This window comes from Opisthocomus hoazin, chromosome 6, assembly GCF_030867145.1.
Source record: "Opisthocomus hoazin isolate bOpiHoa1 chromosome 6, bOpiHoa1.hap1, whole genome shotgun sequence".
NCBI lineage: Eukaryota > Metazoa > Chordata > Aves > Opisthocomiformes > Opisthocomidae > Opisthocomus > Opisthocomus hoazin.
In genome coordinates this window covers 32,915,428-32,934,053 of record NC_134419.1, presented here as the reverse complement: position 1 = coordinate 32,934,053, position 18,626 = coordinate 32,915,428, and the positions used below count along the sequence as shown (strand labels likewise).

Here is an 18,626-nt window from a genome sequence, read left to right as displayed (position 1 = left end):
TTTTGAAGCCCAGGATAAACATAACTGGATTCAGCCCTGAAGAAAATGCACTCTGTCTGTTAAGTGCCCTGGCCTAGCAAGACTTTTCAAAGAGGGTGAGCTTTGCACAATTCTAATGTGTATGGTTGCAAAGGATGGGGACAATGGTGACATTTTCATGCCAGATTCATCCTTGCAAGTGTAAGCACTCTGTCTGTGAGGGTTACGGTGGTGGTGGATGCCCACTGTTTGATTTGGAAGGGAAACAATTCCTACTGCCTTAGTGAATTGTGACTTCTCTAGAATTAGAATGGGAAGGAATAATGCAAATAGATGAAATTGGTGGGACCACCGTCCTGTGGGCATGCTGGCTCTGCTGTCTGTAACTCCACCGATGGTGGTGGAGATGCGCCTGCTTGATACTTGTGAGAGGTTGAACCATGCCTACAGTGTGGAGAGACCAGCTGGGTCTCTCCCCACTCGCTCCAAAAGCGTACGTGTTGACATGTGTTGTTGACTTTTGTGGGTTTTTCCCCTCTATTTATGCATTTGAGGAGGGACAAGGGAAAGGCAAAAGGCCTGGTCAGGACTTTGTGTTTGTAGTAGAGGTCCTTCAGCCATTAACTTTATGTAGCAGAGCAGCACTGTGGGTCATGGAAATGAATGTACCTTTCTGTGGATTATGGTGAAATGATGGTTGAGAAGGAAAAGCCCATCAAAGCAGTCTGGGTCTACCAGCACAGTATGCGGGCTAAGCTCCCCCTGGCCAAGTGGACGCTGTGCGAGTCCTCACCTGTGCTGAAAGTGGTGGAGATGAAGCTGCTCCGCACAGCATTTTGGGCAGCTTGCAGGTGCACGGTGTACTCTGTGGTCTCAGAAAGCCCCTCCAGGCGGATCCACGTGTCCTCAGCGTCCACAATCAGCTCCTGTACATGGGTCCCAGAAGGAGGTAGACATCAAGAGCAACAGATAAGAAAAGCGATGGGGAGCCTAAAGAGCAAGTGAGGACGGAAGGGAAGCCACAAACTACTGCAGCCCTTGGTGCCTGGCCAAGGAGCGTTGCATGGCTGCTTACACCCCTGGACTAGGTCAAGATGAGGTCAACCTTTTGGGATGGTTTGGGTGGGAGAAAGCTAGCTTGTTTGGACACAGGAGGATTAAATATTTGCAGCCTGTGTGATCTATTTACCAGCTCCGTTGGGATTTGCGTGCCCTCAATACGGGGCATGACAGATGGGCCAGACATCTCAAGGAGCAGAGCTGGCCAAACCTGGCTATCAGCTGGTTTTGACTCTGTCAGTTCCTGTCACATTAATTTTTCTGGTCGTCAGCCAATGCCACATAGCATTATATTGAACCCCTTCTGCAAAGCTATTATCCTTTGGCTGCTGCAAGCCAGTCATACCAGCAAAGGAAATGAGACTATTTGCAGTGACGTATTTCTGACAGCATTTGTAGCAGCTCTTCCAGACAGGCAGATATAGACACATTCATTAAATAATCAAATATATTGTATTGCAGGATTAATTAGCTGTCTGTACCCATCTTCCTTTTTGCAAACAGGGCAAATAGCATTTTTAGCATCTCTGTTGGCGGCATCATTTTCTCATTTTTCATAATTTCCTCATCTTGCATGTATTTCACAAGTTGTGAATTTCTCCTGTTCCTCCAAACTTCCCAGGCATGCCCTCTTTGCCCAGACCTGCAGGTATGCGTAAACATTTTGCCCTAGGCAATCTTTTCCTGTTTTTTTCCAATTGTTTATCTAAAATATTGTTTATGTAGGAAGTAGCATCTGCCCTTCTGGTCTCTCCCTGACCTAATGAGCATCGTTCTTTTGCTTTGTTTGGTTTCTCCTGCTCATTTCTCCATGGTCATGCTATTCCTTGACTTAATAAGCCTCTCTCTTTGTGAGGACTCACTCACCTTCCGGCTGCCATCGCTGGATCTGTAGGTCATGATGTAGTTCTCGATCTCCCCCACGGGAGGCACCCAGGAGAGCAGGGCGCTCCGTCGAGTGACTTCGCTGGCGGTCAGATTTGTTGGAGGATCCAAAACTGCAAGGGGGGATAGGGACCCAGGGAAGTGCAAGTTCTCACACACAACCACTCCAGCCCTACTTCCCAACTCAGTGCACTGGGATTCAACATTGCAGCCCTGAGTTACAGCCCAAAGTCCATCCTCTCCCTCAGTTTCCAGACCACATTACCCATCCCCAGCCTGGAATAGAGATCTGCAAACCCTCTGAATGTCCTCCTCTACCTGCATGCTCTCAGAAGGGTAATGGCTCTGAAATTCATGTGCTATGGGGCCTGTCAATCTTCTTGTAAGCAAAATGGGTTGTAGTGCTCTTCTGGACTACGGCCTTGGGCAAGAAAAAGACCTGGCCAAGGGTCCTCTTGGGAAACCACCTCCAGGGGAAAATCAAAGAAAGGGATGGATGGCTGTTGAAAGAGTGACAATGAAGATTGATGCTTGTTGTGGTTAAAATCCTGTTCTTGGGTTGTGTCCAGCACTGGTATTTGGGTGTCCTTTAGGCACGTGGCTACTTCTACACCTACATGTATGTGACAAGAGCTTTGGTTCAGCCTTGCTGTCTACTTTTCCTGGGATGGACGTATAGCTAAGGACACGTAACAGGCAGTGGGGGAGGTGATTGTACGTACGAGTTGTGAAGTTGGTGCTGATGGTCTGGCTGGTGAGAGGCCCGTTGGTGGCATACATAGAGACTGTGTAGGTGGTGCTGGGCAAGAGGTTGGTCAGCTGGTACTCCTGGTTAACTCCATCCACAAGAATTGTTTCTCCTGCAACTGTAAGCCAGAAGAGATGACTTAGTGTAGATATTCAAGGTGGTTTTCCAAAATGTGTCTGTGAATACGAGCTAATGATGAAAAGCACTTGTACTGCTGAAACACCATGAGCTATTGCGTGGCAGCTGAGCTGTAGTGCTGGTGTTTGGTCTGAAGGAAAGTCTTATTTTTCCCATAGTCCCTATATTTGCCTGATGCTTTCTTTCCCTTCATTAGTGTGTTTCACAGAGTTTGCCACACATGGAGCTTCTGTGGGATGGGTACTTGCTTGCCCCTGGGTTGGTGCTGGTGGGCCAATTAGTAAAGCGGGGAGATCTCAGTCCCCTTCTAGATGGACTGCCATGCTCCAAGGCTTGGTGAGGGGCACTGCCATGGGACCTGCATGGGAGGAGCTGGCGTCTGGGGATGGGGTACAGCCCTGCCACCCACAAGCTGCTGCCCTCTCAAAGCAAGGGCTCCTTCCCAACTCCCTCCTTGGAGGGCACCTGCTGAGCCCTGGGCTTTGGGGTTGAGGAGAAGTGGGGGAGACCTGAACTGGAGCCCCAGCAAAGCTTGCGGCAGAGGGGGACAGGGTTTCAGCATACCTGCGCGGCGGGTGAGGATGAGGATGTAGCTCTCCACCTCTGATAGTGGTGGGTTCCACTGCAGCAGCACCTCGGTGGGGGTGATGTTGGTGGCCGTGACCCCCAAGGGAGCATCCATGGCTGCAGGGGGGACAGATTCAGAGAGTCAGAGGCATTAAGAGACTGGGCTATGAACTGGAAGGGCTTCTTGTGGCCCGTTGCTTGTGCTGCCCTAGCTGGAGAGCAGAGATGTCGTAGCTTGTGCTGCTCTGCTACCTGGGCTGCTCTTCCACAGTTTTCCTGATGCACTGCCTGGGATATTAGGGTGTTGGGGTTTTTTTGGGGTTTTGAGGAGCCTGAGGATAACAGAGGTTTTTATTCTTGCAGCAGATGCTGTTTGTGTCAGGGCTTCCCCAGGGATTATTTCTGGAAGTCTGTACTCCCTTTAGGAAAGGTTGTCATGGTTGTCCAACATCTTATCTCTGGCTTCCCCGTGCCCATTACACAGATTTATCACTCCCTCCCCCATGACTAGCCATGCATATATGAGAAAAGCTCTGCTTAGACATACTTCAAAAGTCCACACTGAGCCTTCATGAGCCTTGCTCATCGTCTTGAGCTTGTATCAGGCTGGCATGAGGTTCAGCTTTCTCTCAGCTGCCTGATTGCGAGTACAAGCAGGGGCTGGCACTGTTTGATGGCTACCTGCCCACCAGGAGTTCCTTCCCACCTGTGTGCACAGTGATGGAGGCTACCTCACTCTCCTCCCGGCCCCGCACGCTCTTCACCCCGATCTCGTACTTGGTGGCAGGCTGCAGGCGGTGGAGGGCGTACTTGGTGGCATCGCTGGCGATTGCGGTGCTGTCTGTCCTCCCTGCGGGGACAGAGCCAAGAGCTTTGGCATCACAGCTGAAGATGGAGGGAGAGTTGGAAGCTGTGAGCTCAGGACGCGAGCAAGGGTGGTCTGACACATTACCTTCGGCAGCGCGGTAGGATATTCTATAGTGGTCGAAGGCAGCGATGGGAGAACTCCAGTAGATGATCATGGACTCCTGGGTGACATTGCCCACCCTGAGATCCTTTGGTGCATCGATGCCTGGTAAGATGGAGCAGAAAGCAAAGCTGTGGGAGGCAGGTCCGCTCCCTGTCCCCCTGCCCGCCCTCCCGGCGGGGTCCCGTGCCTGACAGGGGGGTCCCATGGTACCTGTCTTGATGGAGCCCATGACAGGCTCGGAGCTGATGGCGCCATGCATGGCCACCAGTGACACCAGGTACTCGGTGGATGGCTGCAAGCCCGTCAGGCTGGCATGCCTGCGGGTGCCATCGAGCGCGAGCTGCTGTGCCTCCTCCTCATCCCGGGGGCTGTAGGTGAGGATGAGGCGGTCTGCTGGTGGGGATGGATCACTCCAAGTGACGTTCACGCTGGAGGATGTCAGCTGGGAAAAGTGGAGCTGTGTGATGGGCCGGACCCCTGCAAGATGGAGAGGGGAGATGTAACCCCAGTGGTCTGCAGATCCTGGTCTCCGTGTTGTTCTCGGTGCTTGTATGGGAAATGATACCCAACAGAGGTGGCAAAGCTGCAGCTCTGGGCTCTCCATTGATCTGAAACTGTGCTGGGATTGAGAGGCAGAAATGAAAGGAGAAAAATGGTGCTTTTCTCAACTCTATGTGTAAACACACTCCATCCCAGACCCACATGGTGGTTGATGGGGTTGTCCCACTGCAGATGGTATGTGCTGGTTGTCTGGAATTCTCGACCGCAGGCTTTTAACTCAGAGATTCTTGTGAGATCCCTCAAGGTTTGATTTTTCCTTCTTATGGCCACAGAGAGCACCCTGACCGCAGAAGACAGCATGGGCTGGCTGTTCTCCCAACCCTGCCTTGTCCTTGTGGAAGCCTCCAGCCAAGCAAGTGTGCTCAGTGCTGCTGGCCAGGGGGATGGGATCCCCACACTAGTAGGGCCATCCTCCTTCTGAGGACTGCAGACCTCCCATGTGGATGGATTGCCCCCAGCTCTCATCCCCGTCACCATCTCAAGACTTTCGGCGCTGGGGATGCGATGGGCTGGCGGAGATGCCAGTGTGGGGTGCTGATCTATGTCCTTGGCCCTATCCAAGCTAGTCTTTGTCTACCTGTGAAGGCATCCACGGTGGCCTCCAGGCTCTGCTGGCGTCCCCTCTCGGCGATGATGGAGATGGTATACTCTGTCCCGGGCTCCAATTCTGAGAGGGTGAGCTGCGACTCGTCCTGGGGCACTGTAACTTCAGAGGCCATCCCCGAGGCAGGGGTGAAGGTGACACGGTAGTGGTCGATGGGACCTGTAGCTTTGGTCCAGGTTAGCGAGATGGACGTCTCAGTGGAGGCTGTCACCAGGAGATCCCGGGGGCTGTCAAGCTCTGTGGGAGAAGGTTGGTGCAGACCTTTGTTCCCCATGCACAGACTATCCCATGGGGACATCTGAGCCATAAGAGCCTGCTGTACTTGGAGCATGCAATGGGGCCAAACTCACCTGTCCTGGCATTCATGGTTGCCGGCACGCTCTGCTGGGTGTCCATCACGGCTGAAATCCCGATGCCGTACTCTGTCCCTGGCACCAGATCTGCCAGGGGGTGCAAAGGACATGAAGGGGCGTGAGAGCAGGGCCTGGCTGGTCCCTCCACCTCCCATGGCCAGGGACAGGGGGGGACCCTTTTCACCATCCCCAGGGTGACCAGCCCTCCCACAAGTCAGCAGTTCCTCCATGCATTGGAGAAACCTGAGCCTTTTTCAAAAGCCCTGTAGATGCCTTTGGACAAGTAATTTGGCTTATTCTAGCTCAGAAATCAGCAATTTTTAAAACTTGTTGCTGAGATCTGCTGCAGTTGCTGGCATTGAGACAGAAATTGTGTGTGTGAGCTGAGACGGGAATGATAAAGTAGGTATATTTGTTTCCAAAGTGATTCAACATCAAATATTATCACAGGGCTGATTCTCGAAGAGAAAAAAAATAATGCAGAGTAAATGAAATGCACATTAATTAGGAAAGGCACAGTCTTTCTGGGAGCCGAATCAAGAGCCGCTTCTTGGGGTGGATGTATCCTGCGGTGTCTCTCCCAAGGGAGATGGGAATCGAGCTCCTCCAGCTCCTTTCCCATGCACCTACTGCTGATAGCTGTTTGATATCTCCATAGAGCATCTCCTGCTGCTGCCTGTTACTTCTGCTGGGCTGCTGACAGCTTTATTCCCCTCCTCCCCGCGCTTTATGATCTTTCCCATGGGGCTAGAGAAAGCCATAAACCCTCCAGCTCAGCCTCACCCTGCCTTTCCCAGTGTCAGCAGCCCCTGAAGCCACCAAAACCTTCCTCAAGAGGCCAGGAGGGAGAGAAATCCCTATCCCCTGGTCCTCACCTCTTGCTACGGTGCAGTCTTGGTGCTGGGGAGGGGGGGACATAGACCCCCTTCACCCCAGCCCAATAAGTGTCAGAAGTATCCTGGGAAGAAGGACAACAGCCTGGGAGAAAGGGGGAGGAGAAGGAAGAAATGAGCAGAAGCTTATAAAACGATGCTTTTTCTGTCCGAGCTCTGTTGAGTAGAGCAAAATTACAGATATTTCTGTGCAACTGCTGATTTTGAAGAGAGACGTATGAGGTGGGGCCAGGCTTGCTTTATTTTTAAGATTAAATCATTGATAAACCTGCTCAGCGCCATTCCTCACTGCTTTTCCTGCAGGCAGATGAAGGCAGCTGAAGGAATCGCTGGTTTCATTTACGCTGCGGATCCCACCAGGTCCCAGGTGGCTGGAAACCCACCCCGGTGGACTTTGCACCCTGTGCAGCAAGACCTTGGAGGACAGGGCTATCATGTGCGTAACGGAGCTATGGGAGAGGCTCATGTGCCATCCACACTATGGCTATCGTGGCATATTTTTGGCAGCAGAATATTTTTTGGGTTATTTTCTGCTCTAATTAGATTTTTTTTAATTTTGGCTCATTTATTGTATTGTACCCTGGGAGCTAGAAGCAGTGCACTTATATGATGATAGAGGCACTATGTAAAAATCGCTCACTGCTATGGACTTCAGCCTTTGCATCTCTGGAGCTTGCTCCAGGGGGGGGTTCCTTGTAGCCCTGCCTGAGTCTGGCAGCAGCGCCAGTGCTGCCAGGTCTCTACCTGGCAGCTTTTTTTCTTTTTATTGAGATAAAAGAGAGTCTTCACGCTGTCTCTTCCTCTAAAGCAAGCTCGGGCTCTGCCGTGGGTGTCATCGCAGTGTGGGTCACTGGGGTTGTATTGCACCATTGCCCCAGGAAGGAGGATTTGGCCCATTTTTAATGCTTCTTCTCAGCTAGAACAGCAGTAAATGCCTAGAGGAAAGCTAGCAGGGGACCAGCACTCAGTTTCTGATCCCTTGCTGTCCCCCTCCATCTTACCCCGCTTCTCCACGCATGTCCTCATCACCAACACAGCAGAAACTACCCCTAGCATTTCTTTTTTCCACACACCACATTCTTTAAGCTAACTGCTCTCTGATTTCTTTCTTGCCCTCCAGCCTTTCTCATGACTCGGTGCTGCTGTGCCTGTAACTTTGCATTCAACTTTCCCGCTGAATTTATTCCTATAGGTCCATATGGCAGAGGTGCCTGAGCCATCTTCGGGCTGGAGAGGTCCCAGGAGGGCAACAAGAGTCAAGGTGGAAGAACCTGGTGTCCTGCCATACTGAAGAGCTTCAAGCTGAATGAGTGATGTTTTTTGTGTGTAAGTCAGTCTCATCTTTGCTCAAAAAATGGCCACCGGAACTGCAGATCTGTCAGGCAAGCAGTTTTAGTTGAAAAAAAAGGAAACCAGATGTCACACGGTGCTTCATGGTTTTGCTGCAAAGGGTGTTTGGGTCTTTCCTGGCAGTGGGAGATGGCTGGTGTTTGGAGTCCCCGTGGCAAGCCCTGCGCTGGCCTGATTAACGTACCGCTTGAGGGCCTTGCTCAAAAATAGCATCCCTGGATTTGAGCCTGCTTTCTGCCCCATTTGGAAAAAGGCAAGGAACTCAGGCAGCCTGGATCCCCATCGCTGCCTATAGGGCATCGGCACCTGCAGCTCTTTCCCAGCAAGAAAAAAAAAAGAAGGGTAAAGCAATATTTTCCTCTAGATCTGCCTAAAAAGGTTTCCTCTCCCCATTTCTCACTTTGCTGCTTGCTGGCTCTGTCTGGGACCTGGACAGACCCTTGCTGGAGGTGCATCACTCGGAAGCACATCGCTTGGAGGCACATCACGCAGCTCGTGGATAAGCAGCGCCCAAATCTGGACACACAGAGGGGAAAATGAGCTTCAACCCAAGGAAAACCTTCTCTCTGGTAAGTAGTAAGCTTCAAAAGAGCCTCAAATATGTGCCAGCATAAAGGCAACTGAGCATCAGTGCTGATTAGGACTCTCCATTGCGAGGAGGAGGAGGATGGGGAGGAAGGGCACGTGGGTTCACGCGTACCTGCGAGGGTGGCCCGGGTGGTGGGACCGGTGTCCCGCGGCACCAGGACTTCATGGTAGTGCTCCCCGGCCAGGGTGCTGTAGACCACCCTGTAGCTGTGCGCCTCGGCCTCGCTGTTGTCCCAGGCGAGCTCAAGGCTGGCGGGCGTCCGCGAGCCCACCCGAAGGTTCTTGGGGGCATCGATTTCTGCGCAACACAAGGGAGAGAGGCTCCGTCTCACCGCCGGCCATCAGGAACCCACCCCGTAGCCTTGGCAGCAGAAGGGTACCCAGGAGAGCGATGCCTGTGCTGTCCCACGTGTGGTCTCTCCTCCCCGGATGCCACCCTGGAAATGCCACCCACGAGATCCACGCAAGCGCTGGGGTGTTCACAGCATCCCTCAGTAATTCACTTCAGGAGCTAATTGCGTGTTATTTATAAAAGAAAAGTGTTTGCCCCCTGTTTTAGAGTAAGGGAAACTGGGACATGGTGCATAAGATCAAAAGGGCTCTGCAGCAGTCACGCATTGGCCTGAACTGCTCTTAGAATAACCTTGAGCATCTTCACAGGCTCATTCAAGCTCAGACATTGCCTAAAGGGTTGGTTTATTAGTGCTGCTGGGCCTGTGCCCCAAATCTGCTCTGATTTGCATGATAAACCTCTCCTGTGAGCAACGGGTTGGTGCCAGGCAGGGGCTGGGTGCCAGCAGACTGGGGGGAGGTAATTACTGCTGCTTAATGGACCTGGGTTTAGGGGGGGGATTTTTTTATGTTGCCTTCTAGGAATAAAGCAAGGGAGGCCAACACAGCAAATCAGACGGGGTGAACATCTCATCCGAAATATATATCTATAGAGATATATACACACAAAATTCACACGCCGCAGTTATCATAATAGGAGCCTAGTATCCACCAGTAACGTACATGACAAGTCATTTATATACCATAAATGCACTGAAATACGCGCTCTACCTCCTCCTTTATGGCACGGTAAATTAAACCTGTTAGCTATCTGCAGGCTTAACATTAATTAAAGTTTTACCGACCAGTCAGAGTATTCAGAGAAGATATAAAATAAGATGACTGGGCTGCTTTCAGCCGCTTGATTGCCGATTCCTCAGGCAACGCATCTGCCTTGGCTCTCGACGCCGGGTGGGAGCGCGCATCGCCTTGAATTCAGACCTGCGCTTGCAGTTTTGGTGCTTTTGAGAATTGCATGCTGATCTATGGGTGCTGTTCAGGGTGTGAGCTGCTGGATTTTCAAGTTTTAGCCACGGGCTCAAGCTAAGCTGTGGGTCTGAACGGGCGTTGAAGGTGGTGGGGACGTGTGTCACAGGCAGCAGCAAGTTCAGCCTTGATGCTGTGGTGGAGTTTGCTCAGGGGTTATCGTCTAAATGCAGGTTTTGGAGTCATCTGCCTCGTTGTTGGCATCTGGGGTCACCTGGGCTGCCCTGGGGACCGTGCGAGCATTCCCTTGGGGCACGGGCCATGGTGGAGACCCATTGCACTGGTGGCTTAGGGACTGAACAGAAATGTAAGCGCTAGTGGAGGGGGGGCAGAGGGTGGCTTGAGCTGTGCACGTGTGTTTTAGGGTGAGCTGAATCATTTGCTCTGCCTTGCTCTGCACCAGGACTGCGACGGGATGCGAGGCACCTGCATTCAGGTGTCTCCATTCAGACCTGCATCTTAACCATCGTGTTTTCTTTGTGCTGCCTCATCCCAGTACACTGGATTAAACCCCAGTTCACTCACGCCAGAGGAAAACCAGGCACCACTAAATCCCAGATGCAAGAAAACCTCAGTTTGGCTCGAGATATGTAAAACCCCACGCTTGTTGCAGGACAGCCCATCCGCAGGTTGCAGCAAGCCATCTGCCCACGCTTGCTGGAGGCTTAAAAATTCGTGCCGGTTCCCCCAGCAAAGCCAGCTAGCTACCTGTGGTGAACTGGGCGAGGGCCGGCCGGCTCTCGTTGGCACCCCGGAGGGCACTGACGGCGAGGTGGTAGCGGGCGCCGGGGCGCAGGGCCTGCAGGGAGTACTGGCTGAGGGGGGGCTGCAGGCGGAAGGTGGTCCTCCCCCCCTCCCCGTCCGCCAGCCCGTACTTCAGCAGGATGGTGTCCACCTTGGCGCGCGGCGGTGTCCACTCCACGAAGGCCACCGTGTCGGAGACGTCCCGCACCAGGATCTGCGTTGGGCCGTCAATGACTGCGGAGTGAGGGGTGGAAACAGGCGTCTGTTATTTCGGGAGAGTTGGGTGGGGAAGGGTGGTGGCTTTGGGGACACCAAGCTTCAGGGATGCTTCTACTCAACCTTCAGAGTGGCCCAAATTAGGAGTTGGGGATGATGCAGAGAGGTGACACGGGCAAGGGACATGAGCCCCTCACCCCAAGGTGCTCAGGGGATTTGGTTCAGGTGGGTTCCCAGTCCCTTGTCCCAGTCTCCCAGCGCTTTCCTGAATCTCCTCCACTTCACCGATGTCTCTTCCGAGCTGTGGACACCAGAGCAGAACCCATCAGCTTTCCTATCGATGCCCAGCACAGCTATAGTGCAACTCACACCTTTCTCTCGAGCTGGTTATTGGCCACAATTCCTCCCTGACTTTTTCAGGCAGCATCTTTCAGGGTAAAACCTCCTACATCTAACTCTGGTCCATTTTCTTTGTTCTTAGCTAACTTCACCATAAACTGAAAAACATACACTTCTCCGTTGCACCCAGCTTTTCAAGCCTTTCAGACCGCTTTTATCGATGATCTCCTTCCACTCAGTTTACTCTTTTCTGAACCTTTCCATCACTGGCAAAATTTATCAGCAATGATGTTATGTCTTTTGAAAGGCATTGACAAGGTGTTAAATCACATGGGGCCAAAGACTGATCCAAGCATCAAGAACTGAGGAACGTCTCTAGAAATGTTCCTGCTTCGGTGCCAGGTCCTGGTTTGCAGCTAATCTGAGGGATCAGCTTGTAAAGCTGTTAATGTCCTAGCTGTGGTGAGAGAGGAGAAAAGGCAACAGCTCTGGTGAGTCTTCATAACCAGCTGGGAGTGGGGCTATGGAGGGTGTCTGTCAAGCCCTCTCAGATAAAGAGCTTTTAGCTAAATTCATACCAGGGATCTACTGGGGGACTATTCTGGACTTTTCTGCTTTCTTTTGCAGAGAGTTGTGCTCTTTCCTCCTCCACATTCCCCTCTGGAAATCACAGGCTCAAGAGCAGGTGGTGGATGCAGTCAGTCCAAGCACGACCTAACCGCTGCATGGACAGAAGAACGGACGGGCCAAGCCTGGAAATTGCTCCTCTGCCGTGGCAGCATTGATGAACAGAGCCTACTGTGCAGTCTCTTTCATCACTTACATGGTCACAAGGTGGGTGAAAAAACCCCACGCTGGTCTTGTAACTCAGGCTATGCTGCATGGAAGGACATCTAATCTACGGTATATGTTAGATGACGTTGTGTAATGAGGATGTACTGAATGCTGCACCCCAGGGGGGGAAGTCCTGGGGGAGACGGGCATGGGCAGGGGTGGGAAGGACCAGGGAGCATGCGGAAAGACAAGTGGGGCAACTGGAAGCAGTGGGGTGAGGTCTGGGAACCAAACCCCAATGGAGAAGGGAGGATGGCTGGGAAACGGGGTGTTTAGGTAGGAACTGGGTGTCCAGCTTGGCCAGGAGCAGCTCATCCAAACCCTGAACCTCCAACTACCTCATGTTGTCCAGTCATTGAGGATGCTGGGGAGCATCAAGTTCTATTTGGCTGTGCAGCATGAAACTATGCCTTTGCTGCTCGATCCCAGCACAAGGTGTTGAAGCAGAATGAGGACGATGAGGGAAAAGCTACAGAGGAGCTGCAGAGGAAGGCAGACACGCCAGCACGGGGACGCCTTCACAGAGCAGAGAGCTGGGAGCCCACCACTCCCTCTGCGCTCCCCTGCAAAGGTCAACTGCTGAATTTGAAGTACCAGCCTCTTTTTTTATTTTTTGCTGGCTTTCTAGGGAAAGGAACATTTGGGCTTGACCAGGAGATGTCTCTGTTAAGCCACGTCGAGCTGAGCACGGAGGCAAAGCGGGAGGAGAGGACCGAGGAAGCTCAGACCCACGGCAAGCTGCCGCTGGTGGAGGGACCCGCCCTTCGCTCCACGCTGCTCTCACCGTTGCCTCAAATTAGCAGCCTGGAGAAAGCATCACCTCGTTACAACCCTCTGGCAGCTATTTAAATGCTGTTTCCGTTCTCAACAGCTTGAATGGAGGTAGACGTCTGCCTGGCTGCCAAAGCAGATTGCAGCAGATCAGGCATGGAGAGCCTCTTCTCCCCAGCGAGCTCTTCCCATCGCCATGTCCTCTTCGGCAAGGAGAAGACCCAGTTGAATTTCCTCTAGCCTACGGGACGAACCAGTGACCGGCTGGATAAATTGGTGTGGAGGGGATGCACCATTGCCCCTGCCCTGCTGCCTGATTTGCCTGAATTGGTGGGATCAGAGACCATTTAGTGGCACAAAAGCAGGTGGGAGTTCTAATCTGTTATATATGGGTGGGCAATACATTCACAGAGATGTTTTTTGGGGGCATCCAGCTTCTGAAGAGTGAGATTAGCAGAGAAGAGGAATTTATCCAGCTAGCTAATAAAAGTGGACAGGAGCCTTCGCTCCCAACCCCTTTAAACCCTTTAACCTCGCCACGGTTTCTGTACCCAGGGAGGCTGTGGAGTCTCATTCTCTGGAGATATTCAAGACCTGCCTGGACAAGGTCCTCTACAGCCTGCTGTAGGTGACCCTGCTTCGGCAGGAGGGTTGGACTAGATGACCCACAGAGGTCCCTTCCAACCCCTACCATTCTGTGATTCTGTGATTCAGGAGGGAGAGGGAAAAAATACCGCATGAAGAAGATGTTGCTGCAATGCACCTGTAGCTTGGGCATTTGGATGGTGATGCTTTTAGCCCTGCCTGTGCAGTGCCGGGCCACTCTTGCTGCTGGGACCTTATTTTGAGGACCAAGCAGCGCCCAGGTCGAGCTCACTCACGGGTTGAGACGCTGTCAGAGGTGGGAGGGCTCCTGGCTTGTTCCTTCAGGGCCACCACGGTGACGGTGTACTCTTCCCCCGGCTTCAGCCCCGTCTGGTTGAAGGTGGTGACGGTGCTGGGGAGCTGGGCGATCACGCCGCCCTCGTTATTCTGCCAGGGAGCGGAAATAAGCATTAAGAAAACAAAACAAAAAAAAAGAGGTATTTTTGGGGGAAATGATGCATGGCGGGGAGATGACCCCCACGTTGCATCCTTCCACACCCAGCTCTGCACTCCCAGATCCCACCCTCCCCCTGGCACATCCCACCACGGAGGTGCAGAAACCCAGGGTGAAGCCACCCACTAAGCGTGGAGCACCCATGTCGCTGGTCTGAGAAATCCTCCTCCATCCCTTCTTCCCCCCCGCCTGCCCCCAACGTCTGTATTTTGCTGTCTGTACGTCTGCTGTCATCCAAAAGAGAAAAGATAAGAAAAGCAAAGCCTGAGCTGAACTCCTTTTCCCTGCCATTCAGGTGCCAGGAGCCTTCTGTTGTTCATCTATAGGTATGAAACTGTAAGGTCTTTATTCTGCCATCTCCTGCTTTTTAAGTATCTTTATTAAACTCATTATACGTCGTGGTTTTGCTCTGAAAAACTGTAAGGCTTTAAGCAACTGCAAATGTCACCTTTCCTGCCAGTGTTTGGACAAAGGGTCTTTTCTTGCTGCTGTCTTCACTAGTAACACGCTAAACAAATCTTTGCACATAGCTCGCCATTCATATTCATCTCTTTGCTCATTAAACAGGAAATCTTCCATTTTAGCTCTAAATTGCCAGCTTACATTTCCTAATTTTCTTTCCTTAATCTGTCTCCGCTTTGTCTTTGTCCCCGGCTCCATCCCCAGCACATGAAGCGGGCAGGCGATCCCCTCCTGGCCGGCTTTCGGGGGGCGAGCGCGTCGCGGGGACCGCCGAAGGAGGGGTGCTCGGCGGGAGGGTGCGAGCATCCTCCCGGGGATGCGGAGCCCCACACTATAGCATCCTCTCGCCTGGTTTTCAGGCAGGCAGCGTGAGCTCAGTTTTGCTTGTAGAGGTTACCTGCGATGCTGCTGTTATAGCTCTGGGTTTTTTCCACATTGTTGCCTCTGGAACCAGGTTTTGGTTTTATCTGGGGTGCGGCGATGGTTTAGCGTTTGCCCGAACAAGTGTGTCTCCCAGGCAGTGCAGCAGACAGCACCCTCTGCCTTATTTTAGGAGAAAAGCTGGCGGCGGAGTTTTGAGAGAGCCCAGTTTTGGCAGCAAACAGGCAGAAGCACGGCTGTGTCTTTACGCAGGACCACGTGCTTGACCAATGAATGCGAGAACTTCGAAGCCCAGCGAGCTGCATCCCTTCCCCATCCCAAAAACCTGCATCCAGGAACAGCCATCCTTTGGTGCCTTATCTCTTCCTTTACGTTCTGAAATGCTTCTGCAAGTTTTAAGCTTAAAAACAGGAATGGGGCCGACAGTTTGTGTTTATCAGCGAGAAAATCCTATCACTGATGACCGTGTAGGGAGAAGTTTGCTTCCATCCCAGTGATGCCTCACCCTAAAACAGATATATCCCCATTTATCTGCTTCAGGGGGATGCTGTTGAGCTTAATTCCTGAATATCAGTGAAACGTTTGAAAGACAGCTAATTTTTTCTACCGAAAGCTCTTCCCTGACGTTGCCTTATCGTTTCAGCTTTTATCCGGACACTGAAGGAAAATTACCCTGGGGTTTATACCTGTCACACCTGAACTTTGCCTTCTGACACAATTTGCCTGTGGATGTACCCAAAACTGCACCCAGATCCTTCCAACCTTTTTGGGGAGTGAGGGAATGAGCTGTTTAAAGCAATCAGGCCCTTGTTTCATGCTCTATAACAGTATTTTACAGTGAAGAGCATTTAAAACTTTGGGGCCAAGTTCTGCAGTTCTCCACTGCCCAGAGCTGCCTTGGACTCCAGCGAGGGTTTTGTAGAAGTGAAAATGGCATAATTGAGCCCTTAATCAGCATTTCTTTTACTGCTGGAGCTTGAATGCTCTTGTGAAGAGGCTCCATATACAATTGAAGCTGTACTTGTGGCTAAATGATGTAGAAATTATGAATATAGATGAAATACTCGATGTGCAATTTTTGCTACCGCGCATAAGAAAATCTGCGATATTTAGGGCAACATTTTCATCCTTTCATCTTTCCTGGCACAAATTCTACCTGTTCATCACCGCGATTAAAATTCCATGGCAGGAATTAGCTGTGCGTGTGACTCGGAGATGCTGAAGGTTGTTGTCTGAGAGCTGGTGGCTGCTCGGTTCGATCTGGGCTGCTTTGGGGAGCTGAGCGTGCTGAGAGCGGGGGTGAGGAAGAGTGGGACGAGGAAGGCAAAGGAGATGGAAGGGAAAAAGAGGGGGTGACAGCAAGAGGCAGAGAGGCTGGAGTGTTTACTTATTTATATGCTCGTCTCTTGATTTTATTGGGGAATTTCTTTGAGGACATCTATGTCTTGACACCAAGGACTGCTGAGGAAACGCAAGCTGGCAGTTGGAGGTTGAGGTGTTTGGATTTGTCTGATGTGAAGCACACAAATCACAAAGAAAGATCGGGTTGTATTTTTTTTGGGGGGGGCTAAGTGGAAGCTAATGTAGGATCTGCTCTCGGTGCTTTTAGGGTGACTGGGTGTACCCCGCAATGCCATGTGTGCAGCGCCGATACCTTGGGGATGAAGCTGATCTCCCAGCCATCGAAGGGGAAGGAGAAGGGCTCCCACTGCACCTCCACCGTTGTCTCCGTGATGGTCTTGAACTTCAGCCCCTGCGGTGTGGCAAGGTCTAGAAGGCAGCAGGAGGTAGTGAGAAGATCGGGCTAGGTGTGCGGGTGCTGCCAGTCCCCACCCCGCTCCCTGTGGCCATTTCGTTATCTGGGTGGGTTGGAGGGAGAAGAGGGAAATGCCTGAGCTGCTGGAAACCAAAGCATCCCACTGCGTTAGCGTGCGAACGGAGCGAGCAATAGGGTTGCCAAAGGGGTGTCTGGATAATTTATGTTTTCCCCCTGCCCTCAGTATATTTAGTTTCTGAGGATCCTTTCTGGGGGTTGCCATTACAGCTTGATACTCCTGTTTTCCTCTGCGCATCACGGTCCCGGTCAGGACTGCATCTCTCCTGATGTGCGGCAGCATCCCCTCTCACTGTGCTATTGCCCGTATCTTGGGGATTCATCACTGGGAACCTCTCCAGCAGTGCCAGGAGAATGTGCGACTTCTATGATACAATGCAATATTTTCTATGAGGAACAGAGTGTAGTATTTTGGGCCGTATTCTGGGGGCTTCAATCAAACACTGATTTTATTCATTGGGGTTTTCATCAAGATTGAGTCTTTCTGCAGAGGGTGGACATATTTTCCCCCTTTCCCGTACACCCATACAGATATAAATGGGGATAAAAATATCCGAAGGCTCAAGTTTCTGCTGCTAGAAGGTTTTTATGGAAAATGCGAGCCAGCTTCAGCATCACCTCTGGTTATCCGGGTACCAAGCAGCAAGTGCAGTAGGATACTTACTGGTCATCACCTTGTAGGTAACAGGGATGCTCAAGACGTCGCTGATGACTGCGTAGATGCTGACATTGTAGGCAACGCCTGCCTCCAGCTCCGTGATGGTGATGCTGCTCCAGTCCCCGGGCACCCGCTGCTGCAGCTGGGTGCCCCCCGGCCCCGACGGCTGATAGGAGATGACGTACTCGGTGGCTGCCCCGGGCCTGTCCCACGTCAGCTCAATGGAGCTGTCACTGATCCCCGTCACACGCAGGTTTTCAGGAGGAGCCACTGATGGGAAGGGCAGAGGTAAGGATTGCGTCAGGGTGTGTGTGTGGCTTGTCCTCCCGCCCACCCATGGGGAAGGGTGCATGGGTCTGCTGGCGGGACACGGGCATGGGCTTTTGGCTGGGGGTTGCGTGCTGTCGGTGGTTGTACTAACTGCTACAGCAAGGCAAAGGCTCAGGAGAACCTGACTGCAGCTGCTGTTGCACCAAGGATTTACCACCGATGTTGAGACAAACATCGCCGGCTTTTCGCTCGCCTCCCAAGCTTCTGCCTGTGACGTCTTTGGGGAGAGGGACAACAGGGAGGCAGTCAAACTGCCGGGGCTGAGCAGGTCCTATGGGGCATGCTCTGCCAGGTATGGGTTTCTCCTAGGCTTTATGGTGCTCCTATGGGGCTCTGGGCACCTGGAAGCCTTTCCTCATACGTTAGGGTCTGTTTCTCCCTGTGCACATCCCCTACTACCTGCTGAGCAGTCCTGCCCTTCGTAGCCTTCCTCGCAGACACAGAGACCGTCCCGGCAGACTCCGCGGCTGCTGCAGGCGTTGGGGCAGTGCAGCCACCCGCAGTCCTCCCCGGCGTAGCCCTCCTGGCAGACGCACGTGCCGTTGACGCAGTGGCCCTTCCCCGAGCAGTCGCGGGGGCACCGCAGCTGGGAGCAATCCTCCCCGGTGAAACCCTCCTCGCAGACGCACTCGCCGTCCACGCAGAGCCCGTGGGAGCCGCAGCCAGCCGGGCAGCGGAGCTGGGAGCAGTCCTCGCCCCCGTAGTCGTTGTCGCAGATGCACTGGCCCTCCAAGCAGACGCCGCGGCTGGAGCATCCCCGGGGGCAGCGGGGCTCGGAGCAGTTGCTGCCCGCCCAGCCCTCCATGCACACGCAGCTGCAGGACTCCAGGCTGAAGTTCCCATGGCCGCTGCACTGCGGGGTGTAATCCAGCTGCCCTGCAAGGACGCGGGACCAAGGGTCAGAGCCCACCAGGCGGGAGGTGGAAAAAGGGCAGCGTTTGCCCCG

General features: G+C 52.6%; 1 protein-coding gene and 1 long non-coding RNA gene across 4 annotated transcripts in view; one reads left to right on the top strand and one right to left on the bottom strand.

The window, feature by feature from the left end:
- TNR (tenascin R) overlaps positions 1–18,626 on the bottom strand; it is a 78,195-nt gene that overhangs the window by 11,376 nt on the left and 48,193 nt on the right. For both annotated transcript variants that reach the window (XM_075422620.1, XM_075422621.1), the window contains exons 3-17: positions 18,080–18,556; positions 17,357–17,620; positions 16,513–16,628; positions 13,798–13,948; positions 10,721–10,990; positions 8,808–8,993; positions 5,862–5,951; positions 5,485–5,748; positions 4,557–4,823; positions 4,329–4,448; positions 4,083–4,226; positions 3,374–3,493; positions 2,646–2,789; positions 1,906–2,036; positions 773–905 (exon numbers count right to left, since the gene is read on the bottom strand). In XM_075422620.1, the coding sequence (XP_075278735.1) occupies positions 773–905; positions 1,906–2,036; positions 2,646–2,789; positions 3,374–3,493; positions 4,083–4,226; positions 4,329–4,448; positions 4,557–4,823; positions 5,485–5,748; positions 5,862–5,951; positions 8,808–8,993; positions 10,721–10,990; positions 13,798–13,948; positions 16,513–16,628; positions 17,357–17,620; positions 18,080–18,556 (2,877 nt within the window). The remainder of the gene's footprint in view (positions 1–772; positions 906–1,905; positions 2,037–2,645; positions 2,790–3,373; positions 3,494–4,082; positions 4,227–4,328; positions 4,449–4,556; positions 4,824–5,484; positions 5,749–5,861; positions 5,952–8,807; positions 8,994–10,720; positions 10,991–13,797; positions 13,949–16,512; positions 16,629–17,356; positions 17,621–18,079; positions 18,557–18,626) is intronic.
- Positions 21–12,139, top strand: LOC142361588 (uncharacterized). 2 transcript variants are annotated; one of them, XR_012764216.1, is made up of 5 exons: positions 21–95; positions 7,950–8,083; positions 8,544–8,676; positions 11,619–11,802; positions 11,939–12,139. It is a non-coding gene; the product is annotated as an uncharacterized LOC142361588 (long non-coding RNA). The 2 variants fall into 2 exon arrangements; XR_012764215.1 differs by lacking the exon at positions 21–95 and adding an exon at positions 7,082–7,193.